The 18,792-nt window shown below is 30.8% G+C and overlaps 2 protein-coding genes across 2 annotated transcripts; one reads left to right on the forward strand and one right to left on the reverse strand.

Moving 5' to 3' along the window:
• Positions 1–4,476: 4,476 nt before the first annotated feature.
• Positions 4,477–5,494, reverse strand: LOC107940446 (enoyl-CoA delta isomerase 2, peroxisomal). Its single transcript, XM_016873875.2, has one exon. It carries the CDS (start codon positions 5,376–5,378, stop codon positions 4,659–4,661), a length of 720 nt encoding a protein of 239 aa, XP_016729364.1. The 5' UTR covers positions 5,379–5,494; the 3' UTR covers positions 4,477–4,658.
• A 9,840-nt stretch (positions 5,495–15,334) lies between these two features.
• LOC107933076 (transcriptional regulator SUPERMAN) lies at positions 15,335–16,529 on the forward strand. Its single transcript, XM_016865225.2, has 2 exons — positions 15,335–15,590; positions 15,683–16,529. Exon 2 carries the CDS (start codon positions 15,688–15,690, stop codon positions 16,306–16,308), a length of 621 nt encoding a protein of 206 aa, XP_016720714.2. The 5' UTR covers positions 15,335–15,590; positions 15,683–15,687; the 3' UTR covers positions 16,309–16,529.
• The last annotated feature ends 2,263 nt before the right edge of the window (positions 16,530–18,792 follow it).

Below are 18,792 nucleotides of genomic sequence, written 5' to 3' on the forward strand. Positions count from 1 at the left end.
ATGGGTTAGGAAGGGACTTTAGGTAGTTCTAGGTATTGTGTTAAAAAAATAAATATGATTAGAACCTATAATTAAATTGTTCAAAAAATGATAAAAAATGAACCACATGTGATGGTGTGATGGCCAAGGGTGTTTACCGCCTCAGGTGTGGCCTGGGTTCGAGTCACGCTATTCACGTTTGTTGTTTGGGCTTTACCTTGTTAATGTAATTCACCAAAAAGAAGGATGAAAAATCAAATTCCAAATTTACTATAATTTTAGAGAACTAAATTTCAAGCTTTTGACCATTCTTTATAAATGGAATCAATTGTGGAAAATTCGACAAATTAGGATGAAAAAGTCAAACCAAGAAATTCACAATTTTGAATCGTTCAAAAAAAGAGAGCAATGGTAGCAACCCTTTATAACACATTCACAATGGTGCACGACCTAGCAGCCTTAGCTGCTCTACGTGCACCGACTCCGTCATCACTAGTTGTGTTTTCATCTCCTCCGACTCTCTATGCTCGGACGTTGCCTTTCCTTTGACTACGGCTTGCTTTGGACAGTTCCGCAACTCATGCGGACCACGGCACAAGAAGCACTTTACTCGCTTCTTTTTGCTCCTCTTAGCCCTCTTGGCTTCGGCTTTACCCTTGCTCGAACCAAGCTTCTTGGGCTCCGTATCTGCTCGATCATTCCCATCGATAACAGACTTCCTCGGACACTTCCGCAACCGATGCGGACCATGACATAAGAAGCACTCGACTGGCTTCTTCTCGCTTTTGGCCTCCTTAGGTTCAACACCCCTTGCGCTCGAACCAAGTCCCAAGGCCTTACCCACCGGCTTCTTCTTAAGCGCGGATTTCCTTGGACATTTCTTCAACATATGTGGACCGTCGCACAGAAAACATTTCAGCTTGTCTCTTTTCCTCTTGGGTTTCTTCTTCCCAACTCGTGGTTTCCCATTACCACCATTGTCGCCGTTGCCATTGCCATCCACACTATCTTCCTTGTGATCCATTTCACATACGCCCCTTCCATCGGACTTGGAAGACCCAAGCTTGTCGTTCCCTTGACCAAGCTTACATGGGGAGCTCTAATCTCAATTTCTTCATTTACAATATTTTTTTATTCTTTAGACATCTCAATCTACGTAAATGTTAAACAATTTTCAGCACCCAAACTCAACATTCTTATGGCACGTACCACTAGACTCAAGTTCAAAGCTTGATTTAGTCCGAGAATCGATTATATTCTAGCTCTAATACCACCAAAATGAGACACTCCTCATCGAATCCAGACGACAGACGCAAATGCAATGTATCACATTCCGTTGTCAGAGCAACTCAGACAATTAACATATATTTCATTAGAGCTAATCTAAAAGAAAACACGACATAATATAAAATTTCGTGTTAATCAATTATAATGCATGTATTCTAGGTACTAGGGCTCATACATAGTGATTCGGGATTATACGAGATCAAACTATTAAAATGCAACAATATATCTTCTGATAGTAAAGTCATGTTTCATGACAAGCTTCTCTTGTTTTGAAACTCTAGACTAAAACATTCCTAAGTTAAACCGATATGATATCAATTTCATAAACACCAATATGGCCGCCAGAAACACAAGTAAACATGTAGATTTAGAAACACCCCGTGCATCATACTAACACTTATAGGGGCATATAACTAGCACAACTATAACCATGCATATAATATATACATGTAAATTCAACTTTAAAGCTTAACATTAGTACCTCTTTTTAAGTTCATAACATAACATAGTATACCAAAAGGTCCAAAATAAAATATCAACTCATAATTCATCTTACATGCCACTCACTATTTATCTTCAAAAGAAATACAAATGTTGCTAAATTGAGTTCTATAGCTTCCTGCAACATCTCATAATTTTTGATGCAGTAAATGGTAATGTATCAAGAACGTATAAGAATAATTATCAAGAAAACAGGATTGATATTACTAGAATAAACATATTGGAGATGGACTAGATATTTGGAGAAAGTACAAATAATGAAATTTTAGTAACGGCTAAATTGAAAATTGGTGAAAGTTGGAGGACTAGAAGTGTAAATTTACCACTTTTGTAGGAGAGGTGAAAATTTTAATACATATACTTCTAGGATGTGGCATGGATTGTATTGACATATGAAATTGGAAAATCAAGTTAGGAATTTAATTGAATAAATTGGAAAGTAAAAAGATTAAAGTGTAATTTTTCTATTTTATGGACAAGGGAACTAAATGCAATTTTTTTCATCTTTTAATAGATTTTTGAAGACATAGTTATGGGATTAAAATTTCCATGAAATGAGGTGTAAAGTTTAGTGGAACTGCTTGGTAATTAAAGATGAAAGTTGTGGAAATTTGATTGATTGGTGGCAAAGAAATGGATTAAATTGAAAAAAAAAAAAAGAAAACATGTTGAATTTTCTACATTTTGGCATGGGAAACGGCAGCAAGCAGCAGCAATTGACAAGGAGAGAAAGAAAGAGAAAAGAGAGATGGGAGGGGGGGGGAAGAAAGGAAAAGAGAGAAAAAAAGAAGAAAATTTTCCATGAAAATTTCTTCAATTCTACCTTAAACTTATAGTTAAATTTCATAGTCTAGAGTGTCATGGGATATTTTTTAACATAGAAACCAATTAATTGAAGAAGAAGGTGATTAGAAAGTAAAAGAGAAAGGTATGGTTTTCTCGAGATTTCTATGCTATTTGAAAGTGAAATCATAGAGAGATTATATTGAAAACATTATATTTATCGGGGTAAACTCATATTAAGCAACGAACAAGAACAAAAAATAAAAAATAAAAAAATTGGACACAAATATTTACGTGGAAAAACTCATATTTAGAGGATAAAAAATTACGGGCAAAGAAAACTTCACTAAAATGACAAATAACAAAAAATGAGTATAAGATGGAGAAATAAAAACAAACTCGAACCCAAAATACCAAGTTTTCATGAAATTCCCACAAAAATCTTTTAGTTATGCTGTTGAATTAATCTCTCTAGAGATGCTAAAAGCCCTATTTATAGGTTGAAATTCGTGTGACTATATGACTAAAATATTCTTAGAATAATCAGAGTTAGAGTGAAAAAAGATAGCAGAGTTGAACTAGGAGAAGAAACCAGATTTAGTAGAAAACACGTCACCACATCGTGACGTGGCATATTGCCTCGTTGGGACATCATTCTTCTCGTCATCGGGACGTTGGCTCTTTCTCGTCACAATGTCAATTATGTTTCGTCCAAAATACGAAGCACACTCCACAATATTGATTATGTTTAATGTATTTATGTATGAAGAGAAAGACATTGACAAAGGAAAAAAGGAAGTTTTAAGCCTTACATAAAAAAGAGACCATATCAAGAGTTATATTTATGTTCTTCAAAACATGGTGAGTTGAAATATGAAGTTATGTTATAGAGTTTTGTTAAAAAACCAAGAGTTCTGTTATCGAAATTCTGATTATAATCACAATTTGTTATGTGATACATGTGAATTATGTGAACTCGTATAAAATTATATGATCAAATGATTTATGAATTGAATAGTGAAATCCATGATTTTTTTTTTATCAAATGAAAGGTTTCATTTCATAAACGAACTGGTACAGCAAGGGGACCTAAAGCCCAAGAGATACATGAGATCAAGCCCAAAGGCTAGGCCCAAGAGTTCAAACCAACAAAAGCCCTAGCAACACACAACACCCCGCGGCCGTCAGTAATGGAGGAGGGGAGAATGGGAGACCCCGCACGACTGTGAAAAAGAAATCGGCTCAAGAACCAGGACGAAGCAGAGTGAAGCACGAGAAAACCCGAGCGCTAGAGATCACCAACATCGATTACAAGCTTTGACAGTGGAGGAGCCAAGGACTAAAAGACCCTCCGATCAGTCGGCCATGAGCAGCCACCAGAGAAACACTGGTGCGAAGACACCACCAAACCTTCGAAACTCACTACGGTAGGAACTCCAGCAAACAACCGACGTCGGAAAAGGAAAACCCAACACTCCACATATCGGAGGGAAGAAAGCATTAAAAGGAACATCTAAGGCATAAACACCAACCACCATAGAGGTGACCAGGGACAAAAAGGTCGCGGCCGAACGCTAACAGTCAAAGACCGTCAGTCAAAAGGTGGATCGACTTTGGGTTATTTGCCCCAAAAAAGCAAAGAAAAAACCCATTATGGTGGTTATAGTAGTGAGCGGCGCCGTCCCCCGGCGGGGCGGCTGCTCACTGGAAATTTTTAGGATCTCCGGCATTGGGTTTCCTTGTTTACCATTTCAACTTTAGATGATTTTTGCACTTACCTCTCTCGGGCTACATTAAGTTGTTCCGATTGTTTTCAATCATCACACTCCGATCTCATCTTTCATCGAAAGCCGAAAGGGATCACAAGTAAATACAGGGTAGGATTGCGCGCAGTCCGATTGAAAATTGAATCAATTCAGGTTCGGGTCATTCAAATACTTTATTGTGTATTGATATTTAATTAATTGTATTACACAACAAGAACAACACAAATATTCAAATGTTCTTCAAATACATCCAAAGCAACAACAATAGCATTGGATTACTCAAATTAAAAACCAAATCAAACAGTAATGAGTAAACTCACACCTTAGGATTCATGGTTTAAATCAAAGCCTGGCAATGGTGTATGCTTTGTGGGTTAATCCCAGTATAGCAGAGAGCTGAGGGTATAATCCTTTCCTTATCTCGGCATAAACCTCCCCGTTCCACTTCCTTTTACCCAAATTCTCCGCCAAACGTACGCTCGCTTCTCTCACTTCCGCTTCGCCGCCGTACGCCGCTTCCACTACCCCTCTCTTCTCCGCCTCGTCTCCCTTCATCTTCAACCCTCGCAGCAACAAATCGCGGCGGACCGACGCGTCGCCGATCTTTTCCCTAAACAACGCGTTGAAGTAATCGGGGATTGTCAGCGCTATGTCCACCTCGGACATGTAAAGAACCCCTCGGTCTTTCCTCATGATCAGGTAATCGTGAGACAACGCGAGGAGAAATCCAGCGGCAGCGGCGTGACCGGTGATGGCGGCGACGGTGGGCATCGGGAGGGACAGAAGAGCCGCGGTGACGGGCTTAAACAAAGCCACCATGTGGTGTAACCGTTCCGCGGCTCCTTGTTCAGATCCGGCGGCTTGAGCCCAGTCGAGATCGAAGCCGTTGGAGAAGAACTTACCTTGGGCTTGGGTAATAAGAGCTGAGCCACGAGTGGCTTCAGCCTTGACCTGAGAGAGAAGGCTGAGAAGGGAGCCGATGAGATTGGGATTAAACCGGTGCTGGTCTTCGCCGGTAAATGTTAAAATAAAGACGTTGCCGCGTTTCTCCAATGTACACATGATGAATTTCCGGTGAGTTTTCCGATTTCGCTAAAGCTTTGGAATCTACGGCTTTTTTTTGGTTTTTGTGTCTTAAAATAATAATAAATTAAAAGATAAGGTATTTCATAAGTGATGACGTAAGAAAGAAAAAAACAACAACGAGGACCGTTCTAATAATTTATTATTATTGCTTGCGTGGGAACTTAAAATTTCTTAATTATTAATTATTATCAATTAAGTATTAACTCAATTGGTATATACAATACTGTAAATATAGGAGGAAGTAGGTTAGAATGCGTTAAAATATATTATTTTTCTATTTATGAGTTTGAAAAGTGTTATAGTTAATTCTAAGCATAGTATATAATCAAAATTTATAATAAAATTATTTAAAAAATCTTAATTATTAGCTTAAATTACATTTTTATAGTTAAAAAAAAAGAGTTTAAATGCCAAAATAAGGTTATCATAAAATAATTTATTTTAGATTACTTTTTTTTATAGAAAAATGCTTAATGATATAAAAAGTATTTCAAAAAATTCAATTTTGGAAAAGAAATTTGTGTTCCCCGTTTTCTATATGAATTGAGCATTGGACAATATTTTTTTGAATATATTATATTATAAAAAATATTAAATGAATTATATATATTTAATAATTATATATTTATATATATATTAAATCACCAACCTAATAACAGTTAAATTCATTACTCTTAAAAAAAAATTTTACCCAACTAAATTACTTGACCGTAAATATAAAATTTTAAAATTATATTTAATACAATAAAATATTTATTATATTTATTTATATTTTTTAATATAAAAAAATATTTATTATATTTATGGTAGTGTTTTTTAATATAAATATTTTTAATATATTAGAGAACTTTTATTTTAACTTTTTTTTACTATTATATTTTTTAAAATATATATTTTTAAATAAAAATTGATCTTAAAAATCAAATATAAGTGGGTTGAGTTAAACTTGGATTTAAGGAAATTGGACTGGACTTAGATAAAAAGTTAAAAGTCCAATTTTTTTATCGATTTAGACCCAAACATGGGCTCAATTCGGCCCGACCCTGCACTTGAAAAAGAAGAAGAAATGATAGAACTTGAAGGGCCCTTAAGTAAGAGTGATGCTGTTAACCGTGAATTGGTTTCTCTAGAGAGGGAGTTGGCAACTCTTTCCAAGAATAACATGATAGATCCTTTCGGCTTGTATTTGTACGGTCTTGTGCTTAAAGAGAAAGGCAATGAAAATCTTGCTCGCAAAGTTTTCGTGGAATCCGTGAACAGTTACTCTTGGAATTAGGGCTAGAAGATGGAGTCTGGTAATGGGTAGAAGAACGATGGGGAATGGAGTGGTGCTTTGAGGTTGTGTGGTTAGTGTGAATGTAAGTTGTAGTGTTTAGGGTGGAAAAAGATGTGGGAGTCAAGAGAACGGACTGGATGGTTTAAGGGATGTGAGTGGTGCGGTTTAGAGACGGGTCAAGAGTGAAAATTGGGGTTGTTGGAAGGAGGAGATGATGACTAGTGGAGGTGTGGGAGATTAGGAGAGTGGTAAGGTTGATGGTGATCCGAACAGAAGAGAAATAAGAATGGAGAAGGCAAAGGAGAGAAGGAAGAAGACTTCGTTGGTGCCTGTGATAAGAGTCAATCACCGGAAATCTGGTCGACGGCAACGGTGGCAAAAAGGGAGTCTGTTTCAATGTAATTTGAACGTTCAAATTTTTGTTGTGGCTCACGAGGCCACATGTCACTAAGGATGTTGAGATGGATAATTGAATTAATCGAATTTTTTAATCATTAATCAAATTTAAAAAAATTAAAAAAAATTAATCGAACTGAAATTTATATGTTTTTTTATTAAAATAAATATAAAACATATAAAAATAAATAAATTGATAATGTTCATTTGACCAGATTATAAAAATTAACTGAATTAATAATAGCCTAATATATATAATATATAATATTATTTATTAAGTTTAGTTAATTACCTGATTTTGAACCGAATTAATCGTTAATCGAATTTTTAAAAAATATTTAACCAACCTCTAATCGAACTAGATCTATTAATCGAATTAGATCTGTTCGGTCGGTTAATTCGGTCATCTATATTAGTGGGTTACATGTCGATTATTATTAGAACTTAACACTGTTAAGTAAGAGTACCAAAGAGACTGAAGTGTTCATGAGTCGGGCCGAGGCTAAATATAATATTAACATATTTTATACTTGTCCAAACTCGACTTGGCTAGAAATATGGGCCCACAATTTTGCCCAAACCTACTCATATTTGCAGAAGACTAACCCAATTTCTTTTTCGGCTTGCCTATGTTATTTTTTTATTTTTTTCTAAAAATATTTATTTTCTTTTTTTCATATTTAATAATTTTATAATTTTTATATAAAAATTGTGGTAAAACACAAGGGTAATTTCTACCATTATCCCAAAATTTCCTTCATATAAGCAATACAAAATGAATATGGGGAATTAATTGTTTAACAAAATTTGAGTAATTTAGCAAGTGTTTGGTGAAGACATTACTCAAAAAATATAATGGCCCCATGCTCCATGTGATAATTTAATAGCTTTAATATGCATAGCCAAAAAAAAATTGTTAATATATTTACTTAGTATTATCAGTAATTATTTTTTTTAAAATTAGTAATTCATTATCTTAACTTACTTACTAGGGGAATTTTTTAGTAGGAATTTTCATTAATTAATTATCAAATATAAATACGTAGTTATTCTATATTAGATTATAATACATTCACGATATGTATAAAAAAATTACGTAAAAATATATTTGTGAACATTTTATATTGAAATTAAGTGAACCGACTAAATTAAAATTTTAAAAATGTGTCTTAAGTTTAAGTTTTATTACAATATTGTTTTATTAAAAAACTTGAAAAAAAATAAAAATATCCTCGAATTAATATTTGTTACTTTTTAATGGAAGGGGTTTTTAGTCATTTTTAAATTGGATTGATGTCTAGTTGACTTATGATATCAACTTAATTAAAAGTTTAATATATAGTATAAATATAAATGTATACGGATATATAAAACAGGGCTCGTTAAAACATTTCAAAAATAAGTTCTCAATCTCATGATAGATACTTTAATCTGGTCATTTCTAGTCTCTTACTTTTTGAATTTTAAAATTTTAGTCTTGACCAAAAATTAGGTGTTAAATTCATTAAGTTATAGCAAACATATTATTACATGTGTAATGTTATGTTTACTTGCTATTTTCATATACTATTCACAAAAAACCAGTTTAATGGATTCAACGGCTATCAGTTGCGTCAAGACTGGAATTTTGAAATTCGAATAGCATAGGAACTAAGAATGATCCAATTGGAGAATTTGAACTAAATCTACAACTTCATGCATAGTACACTAGTACAGGACTAACAACAAGGGCAAATATAGATTTTTTTTTTAGAAAGTCGAAATTAAATTATAAATTTTTGAAAGATTAAAATATAATTTTATCATATATTAATGGTTTAAATTGCAAAATGATACCTAAATTATACCCTTTTCCCCAAGTTAGTACCTAAACTTATTTTTTGTCATGAGTGGTACCTAAACTATATTTCGTTATCCAAGTGGTACCTAAACTAATTCCCTGTTACCCAATTTACATTAGACACATGACACTTTTAAAACTAAAAATCCAAAAAAATTAAATATTATTTCCTTAAAAAACTTTTAAACATATTTATCTCTTTTGATCTTCACCTACCAACTTCGATGATGAATATTTAAGAAACCGTTGGAAAAATCATTCGAACCTAGTTTCTGGTGACAAAACCCAAATTCTGAAGAGCTACTTTTATATTTTTAAATCTCGATTTTGATTCCTTTCTCATCCTGATTTAAAACTATGTATTATTTTTGTTAGATACAAATTTATCCATTATTTTCTATATACTTTGTATAGAATAGTTAATGTTGGGTAAAACTTTACAATTAATAAAACCCAGGTAAAGCATGAAACTCAAATACTCGAACAAGGTGAGTAGAAATTAAAATGGGAAGAGTATAGCAAAGAAAAGTTATCTAACAGTTAAAAAGGTGCATTAAAAGAGAAGCAATAATCGTATTGGGGAGGGAGAAAATAATGAAAATTTTTATTTTAATTAATTTTTAATTTTTATAATTTAATTTAATTTTAATTTAAAAATATCACATGTCACAAAATGATTGGTTAAGAGATTTTTTTAATGACTAGGCTAATTTGGGTAACAGAATATAGTTTAGATATCACTTAGTGTAACAAAGTATAATTTAAGTACCACTTGTGATAAAAAAAAAGTTTAGGTATCAACTTAGGAAAAAAATATAGTTTAGATACCATTTTGTGGGTTAAGCCTATATTAATTATGGTTCCATCATTTTTTAAGGGACTAAACAATTTTTATTTTTATTTATGGGAGGTCAAAATGTAATTTTACCATATATTATCTTATAGTTTCATCATTTATGGAGGGACCGTCTTATAATTTTTCCATTGGGGGTAGGGGGCTAAGTCCCTACCTGCCCCTTGGTTTCGCCTTTGACTAATAGTAGGATTTAATTAAATGAATTTAACTACTATAATTGAGTAAAAACTAAAATTTAAATAAATTAAAATACAATGACTAAATCCATAATTTACACAAAATATAAGAACTAATAAAAAAATTATTTGAAAGTTCTATTTAAGTTACATAACTATTTGGAAGTTTTTATCTAAGTCACTAGGCTTTTGAGTTTTAATTTTTAAAGTTTAATTAGCGAGCTCTAAGAGACTATTTGACGATAAATACGTTGAATCAGTATTCATCAACAAGTAAACTAATATATCTTAGATCCAAGTCAATCTGACGATTAGTGTCGAAGATCAGAGAGGAAATTTGTTTAGATTTTGATTTGCAGGTTCATGATGTTCAAAGTTGTTTCATGAAAAAAAATTTGAATTGTGGAAGAGAAGAGGAAAAAGAACATTCGATTTGTTCAGGTGGTGCAAGTAGAGAAGATTATAGAACAATAATTTCAAAGTCTAATAATTTAAATGAAAATTTTCTAATAGTTTAATAACTATTTTGTAACTTTCTGAGATTAAAAGACTAAAATGTAAATTGAAGACACATATATAAAAATAGCAATGATGTTGTAAGATGATTGTTTGATAGTAACTTGTAGTTTTCAACTTAAAAAGACCCACATAATTAAGAACATGACAATTATGCCATTGGAAATTGGAATCTCCCATCATACTTCCCATTTAAGTGCCTTTAACAGCGAATAGCATCTCCTACCGTATTTCACTATGCAAAACACACCCTTTCAGTTTTCATCACTTAAACCATTTCACATCTGTCAGCTTTTTTATCTCTACTCACCTCTCTTTTTCATAGTATCGAATTTATCGTGAATGACTAGGTTAGAAAATTTTTTTGAAGGGTCAAAATTAAATTTTAATTTTTATAATATTAAAAATATAGTTTTATGATTTAATAGTCTATATTTTATAAATTTTAAAAAATTAAATTAAAATATTACTATTTTTAAGAGGAGAAAAGTGTAATTTTAAATTTATTATTTTTAAGAGGGAAAAAGTGTAATTTTACCATTGTTAATTGAAAATTTTAAAATTTTAAAGGGTCTAAATAGAATTTTTTTTTATTTTAGGAGGGGGAGGGGCTCTTTCTATCCCCCTCACTATGCCCTTATTTATCGTGTTTATCTTGATTGTAAATTATTACTAATCGTATCATATTTATTATGATTGTAGATTAATTACGATTTATAAACATATAAAAAATTTGTTATCGTTTTTGATTAAATATTGATAGAAATCACAAATAACAACCATGTCTTCAAATAAGGGGTGAAGCTAGGAATTTCATTTAAGGGTTGAGATAAAATTACAAAATTTTATAGGGGTTAAAACTCAAAAACCGTGTTAAAAAAACTTAAATTAATTTATTAGTTTTTCGTAAGGATCAATGAAAGACTAAAAAAACCCTTAATTTTAATGTTTTAATTTCTGGGAGGGCCCAGAAGAAAATTCTCCCATTTGGCTACGCTAGAAGTGTTTATATACTAGGCAACTTACTCGGCTCAGTCGGTTCGGTTCGGTTCGTTTTGAGTTGGAATTGGATTTATATTTTTTCAACATCAAGCTGACCTGGTCGGACTCGTTATACTATTTATAAATAATAAAAATATAAAACTAATTTTATATTAAAATTTATATATTTTATAATTAAATTTAAGTTAAAATACGTTATAAATCCCTACATTTTTCGTAAATTTAGAATTTAGTTCCTTTATTTTTCGAATTTCAAAATTCAAGTCTAACTATTAACACTATTAAAATTATTTTATTAAATTCAAATTAATTACAATATCATTTTTTTAATTATTGCTATCAAATGAGTATTTTTTATTTTAAAATATCACATCAACAAATTCAACAACAAAAGAAATTAATAGTTTTAACAATTGGACCTGAATTTTAAAATTCGAAAAATATAAGTACTAAATTTTTAGAAATAAAAGTATAGAGACTAAATCTCAATTTTTTGAAAAGTACATAGACTTGTAACGTATTTTAACCTTAAATTTAAATAATTTTTTTAAATAATAAAATAACTTTTTTGAAATGAATTTAAATAGATCGAGCTGTAACTTGAACCTAATTTTTTTTTTTTAAAAAAAACCCAACCTCCACCTGACCCGGACATAATACCAATGGCATTTGAGACTCTACTTTTTTCTGTTGATACTTTCCATGCACGGCTTTAACTTGAGAAGAAGAAAACCAAAAAGAATGATTCAGAGTTTGATGAGACATGCAATGCAACCACATGACAAAGCCTGTGTTTGATTCCCATCACCAATCTTATTCATCTAATCACTGTAAACAAATTAATTAAGATTTGAATGGAATAAATAAAAATGGATTAATTGCAATTTGCACCCTGCATGCCCAAATTTTAGATTAATACTTAAACTTTGAAACGTTCTAATTGAATTTTTGAAAGGGAATAGATCAACTTACATCAGTGTAAAACTAAAGTGATTTTACACTATTTCGTAATTTTTTATACGATTAATATTTCAACAATCCAATCACCATATTTCATTCTCCGTTCATGTAGATCATGCATGTTAAGTTTGGCATAAATTAAAAATTTCTAAATATTGATTTAATGTAAAAAAAACATTCAACCGTTAAATATATTAATATAAACAATACTTTAGATCGATTAAAAAATTTACATCCATAATAAGTAAAAATATATTGATAAATTTAACGGTTAGATTGTTAAAACATTAATTGTATAAAAACTTACGGAAGAATGTAAATTTACTTTAATTTTTACATCGGTGTAATTGGATCCCTCTCATTTTTTGAAATATCAGTATTGTATTAATTGTGTCCTTGTATTGCTCTAGCCGCCAATTTGAGTGTTAAATATTGTTAGCTCAAATCTAACCTGTAACATATTTCAAATACATAATCACATGAACAGTCCAATCTAACATGTTAAAAAAAAACCCTTCCTGAATTTATCGACATTGCCTATGTTTTTCTTTAACACGTCATATCTAAGTTACTCGCATGGTAAGTGTAAATGTATTTAAAATTCAATCCACTTTAAATGAATCAATTTAAAACATGTCGAAGTTTAGAAACAAAATTAGGATGTGGGGTGCAATTAGATTTGCTCACGGCCTAGGCTAGATTGGACTGATGCAAAATTTCAAGCCTATTTTTTAGACTCAACCTGAAAAATTGGCCTAAAATTTTGCTCAAGTTCGGCCCATAAAAAAAGGTTAAACCCAAGCCCGACCCTGCTCACTTGTATTAATTTTTTTATATAAAAACAAATTTAAAAAATATAATACATCAAATGCACCATTAAAATAAATATTTCCTAATAAATTGAAAATATGTTAAAAAAATCTTTATACTTAAATAACACAAGATAGTTGCAACTTAGCAAGTAGATGCCATTAAAATAGTAGCAAAATTAACAATAAAATAAGAGTTATACAATATCCAAAAAAACAACAAAAATAATAACAATATAATAATAAAATGACAGCAAAAAAGTAGCAAACAATAATAGAAAAAAATTAAGCAAAATTGGGTTGGGCCCGAGCCAAAAAATTTTACCCGAGGCACAACCTATTTAGAAAATGGACATTATTTTTTGTTCAAACATATTTTTTGGGCTTATATTTTTACTCTATTTTTTAAGCGAGCCTAGATAATTCGACTCATCATCAAACCTAGGTGCAACCAACCCTAAAAATAAATTGATCCCAAAAAGAAAAAGAAGAAGAGTTAAATCAAACCTCAAATCTAAGGAGAGCATGATGGGTGTTAAACACGGCGGGCAAACACTGCAATATCGACCGTAGAACCTAATGAAAGTGAAGCTAAATTTAGCAAAGGGAAGGGGTCAGCTAATTGGCTGCTACTCTTTCACTAAATCTCAGCTAAATGTGGCAGTATCTTTTGCCTAATCCACCACCTCTGTTCAAACTTCAAGATGCATATGGTAATTTGGAATGATGAATGGATGGATGAATGGACATGCAGCCCATTAATCTTTCTTTGCATGTATGTATGTATGATGTGATGTTCCCCATGGATTGGTCATTATATATATAACATCTAACATTACATTTTTTTTTCAGTAGTAACCCCCTTGGCTATAAATTTCAACTTCATAGTAAAAAGGTGGAATCAACATATGGAATGTTCTTTTTTTTTTAAAAATTCATTTTGGTTGTAGGGTTACTTTTTTTTTTTATCTTAAATCTCTATTGTTGTGGGAATTAGATTGGACCAATTGTATCGTTCGGAACTAGTAAATTATTGAAAATCGAAACAAAAAAATAACGATTAAACTGGTCTACAAAATTTTAATATATATTTATGATTTTAACTATTTATGTAATTATTGTTAAACCGATAATTGAACTGAAATGACTAAATTAATTTTAAAATATTGCAAATCGAAAAATGATTCGAATAGTTATGTTGAGACAATTTTCATAATATTAGTTAAAAATATTCAATTATATGAATTAAAATGAATTTTATTTTTTATTTAATTTATAATTAATTTTAATTTATATGATTATGCATACTTATGATACGTGTGAAACATAAATTTTATGTAAAAATTATATTTATTTAAAAAATTCGGGTAAGAAATTAATTAAATTTTAGTTGAAAAAAGCACTATATTTATTTTGGGTATAAAATTTATTAATAGATTTTACAAAAATATAAAAATTTAAAATTTTTAAAAAATTATTGTTTTATTAATTTAATTTAATTTTAAAATTTAAAAAAAAACTATAGATTGAAGTTCTCAAGGACCTGACCCATTTATAATAGGAATTTTAACTTTTAACTTCTAAAATTCATAAAATTTTAAGTTAGTATATGAAATAATTACACTTTAATCCTTTAAAATGATAAATTTTTATATAATTATTTAAAAAATTATTAAAATATAAACTATTAAAATATTCAAATTACGTGAAAATATACAACTTAATTCTCCTCCAAAAAATTCAGGCAACGTTTACGAGTCCGCTAACTACTATAAAAAAAACTCAAAGGTTATTCTTACGAGCTTTGACTTCTACACTATTCAAATAACTAGAGTTATTTCATTTCAAATCTGAACTAAACTATTTAACTCGAACTGGTTATAAAACTCGAAAAACTTAGAAATTTTTTTCTCTTTCCTCTGACCTGTGAATGATTATTGAGGACCAATAGCACCTGGCCAGGTCCCCCCCTTCCCCCATTGCTGTTTATATATTTTACATTGTAAGGTGTCCATCATCAAAACTCATATCATCATCTCTCTCTAATCGAAAAACAGTAGTTAAAATTTCAACAATTTTTATTTTCCTTTTTATTTTTAAACATAAAATAGTAGATTGAGATTATTAATTTCTTAAATTGGAAAAAAGGCAAAAACATGGGAGGACGAGGTTCCCTATATAGTAAGTGGTGACCTAACATATAGATGGGATACCCTCCAATGGTATTTTCACCTTTCTGGCTTAGAATTTGATGGCCTGTTTGTTTGCTAAGCTTTAAACTCACCTTTTTTTTTTCTCAACTCCCTCCCTCCCAAGAAAAAACCCATCATCATCATCACCACCTTTCTCTCTCACAGGTATCAGTTCATTTACTTTTTTAAATTTTATGAGGGATGGGTTTCTTTTGATTCTTTGATATCTATGACTGTTTTTTGTTTATGTTTACTAGAATCAATGGAGAGGAAGACAGCAGCCATCAAAGACCAGACAAGCTGCTACAGCAAAAGCAACAACAAGGTTAAGGAATCATCACCGTGGAGCAGCTGTAATAATCAGGGTTTTGGTAGTGGAGGAGAAGATTATCTATCTGGGTTTTCATGGCCACCTAGATCTTACACTTGTAGCTTTTGTAAAAGGGAATTTAGATCAGCTCAAGCTTTAGGTGGTCATATGAATGTTCATAGAAGGGACAGAGCTAGGCTAAGACAATCACCACCACCACCACCAAAAGACCACCATCATCATCACCACGGTCAGCCCCCTTTTTTGAACCTTAACCTTAACCCTAACCCTAACCCTAATTTTTCCCCTCCATCTTCTCTTACTCTTTCTACATTCCCTCCTCCATCTCCATCACTGTCTCCGGCCAAGAAATGGCTCTTCATCGACCCTTTGAACTCGAAACCCTCTGATTCGCGTAAAGGGGTGGAAAGAGACCGTCATAGTAGCCTCGGCTCTAGGCCGATCCTTGGGGTTAAAGAACTCAAAGATTATGTAACTTTGGACTTGGAGATTGGTTTGGTTAATGATTCTAAGCAAGATTTGGACTTGGAACTTCGATTGGGGTACTCATAGTTCATCAAATGGTGATGCATATATATATATAATGGATGAATGTATTAGTATACTTTAAGCATCAATCTACCATGTAGTAGTAGTGTATAAATTAAGCATGCCTTTTTGTTTGACTTCATAAATCTTGTTTTTGACCTAAGATTTTAATCCGATTGGTTAATGCAATCACCTTTAGATTAAGTTCGAGTTTTAGTATCCATAATTCTTTTCTTTATTCAGAGAAAAAAAAGTTATTTCGATTTTGTATGAATATTATTTCCCTTTTAGTTATTGACATTGTTGGTGTGATGGTTCACTTGTTAGGCTAATTGTGTACTTAATAATAAAAATAGTTGGGTTAATCAATATTGAAACTACTAGTAAAACTCGAATATTGAAATTGAATTAATATTTAATTTCTTTTTCGATAAAAATTTTAATTTATTTAATTTACTCAAAATTTAACGAATACAAACAAAATATAAAGGTTGTATTAAATAAATTTAATTTGAATCAATATTGAAATTGCTAGTAAAACTCGAATATTGATACTTTATGAAGGTATAAGATTACCATAAACACAAATACGCTTTCTAAAACACTAACAAATGCTTAGAGAAAGTTAAAAAAGATCAATACTTACATAAAATACTAGTTCACTTTTAGTAAAACTCGAATACTGAAACTTTGCAAAGGTATAAGATTATCGATAAAACACTAACGAATGCTCGATAAAAAACTGGGTTTTGCTAAACACGACCTATTAGCGAAACTCTAGTTATGAAAAAACATTGAAAATTTGAATAAGAACACAAAGTATGACTTGTTAAGATGTTAAAAGAACCAGGTTTTTTGGTAAAACTCGAAATTGCATAATTGCAACTAAAATGAGATGGTGTTGTTAAAAGGAAAAGCATGGCACATTTTTATTTGTTTGGATCGATGGTGTACAAATTGTCACATTATTGAGAACAAAAATAAAAAATAAATAAATTGTAGATAGTAAAAAATGGGAAAATTTGACTTGCTGCAACTTTTTGAACAAGTCATTTTCCATACATTCACTTATACTCTGCATTATTTGCAGTCACCATTGCAGATATTATTAATATTAATGAATAAAAATATTATTATTGGAACCAAGTTCCAACACCACATGAGTGTATACTACTGATCACAACCCATGATGCCATTTCTTTTTCTTTTTTTATTTTCATAATTTTATTTGACAAATATTATTCAAGATACTCTCCAATACTAGTTTTTAATATTTAATATATATATATTATAATTGTCGATTGAGTCTTATCTCGATTGGCATGGACATTGTTATTAATGTAGGAGGATGTGGGTTTGAGTGTGTTGAAACACATTATCCTACTATTTATAGGTTGGGAAGGGCTATAGATAATTCTGGACATTGTGTCAAAAAGAACAGATATGTGTGTGAAACATGTCGTATTAATTATATATTTTTTGTACACTTGTAATTTGGACTTAAGTTATTTGGTGATTGTTTGTAATTTAATTGATAATTTTAAGTGAATATTTTTATCCATTTAAATAAACAAATAAAATTGTTGTTACGATACGATGATGTCTATAGTTTCAAAGGGAATCACAAATAACATATTAAAATGATTTTTTTTTACAAGATCTAGGAAAATCTCCTAACTCGCCTAGACCAACTATATGAGTTCAAGTTATTTCAGAGTAATCATCATGCAGTAATTGAAGAACTTTATCTGACAGTTGCATGTATATTAGCTTGCCTAACGATCTTGAGGATGCCATTCATGCCAATCCATCCACTACCTTGTTTCTTTCCCTAAACACGTGTTTAGTCTGGATCATCCAATCTAGTTGTAAGTCGTCCTTTATAGCTCGTAGTACCATAGAGTGATGCTGTTCAGTTGAATTTATTTGAATCAAATAAATAACTTCAGTACTATCCATCTCAAGTATAATTATAATTACAAATATAGTCACAAATAATATGTTTGAATAACTATAAACCAGAATCAAATTATTAAAATGCATGAATAAAATGAGAATCAAAGTATATATTTGGACTTATACCAAAATAAATATGAATAGAACCCACAAATTTAAAGACTATAAACCAAAAATAAAAGTCGAACCTAATATTTGCATATATATATATTACTATGTTTAAATGTTTTACTGAGTTGGTGTCACCATTAGTCAAGGTTATCAACTGATCAATAATGAATTTACCAAAAAAAATTATTTTAATAAGCAATAAATATTACTTAAAGGGTAATTTTGTCTTTTTATATAAAATCTAGAAAAATACTTAGACATAATGGGATTTGAACCCAAAACTTTACCCACAACCCCTCTTTAACCCATAAATAGCTGGATAATACACTTCAACACACTTAAACTCACGTCCTCCTATATTGGCAACAATACTCTCATACCAATCGAGTTAAGACTCAATCGATTGTTATTATGTATTTTTAAATTTGTTACAATAGTATA

This window comes from Gossypium hirsutum, chromosome A01 (assembly GCF_007990345.1).
Source record: "Gossypium hirsutum isolate 1008001.06 chromosome A01, Gossypium_hirsutum_v2.1, whole genome shotgun sequence".
Lineage (NCBI taxonomy): Eukaryota > Viridiplantae > Streptophyta > Magnoliopsida > Malvales > Malvaceae > Gossypium > Gossypium hirsutum.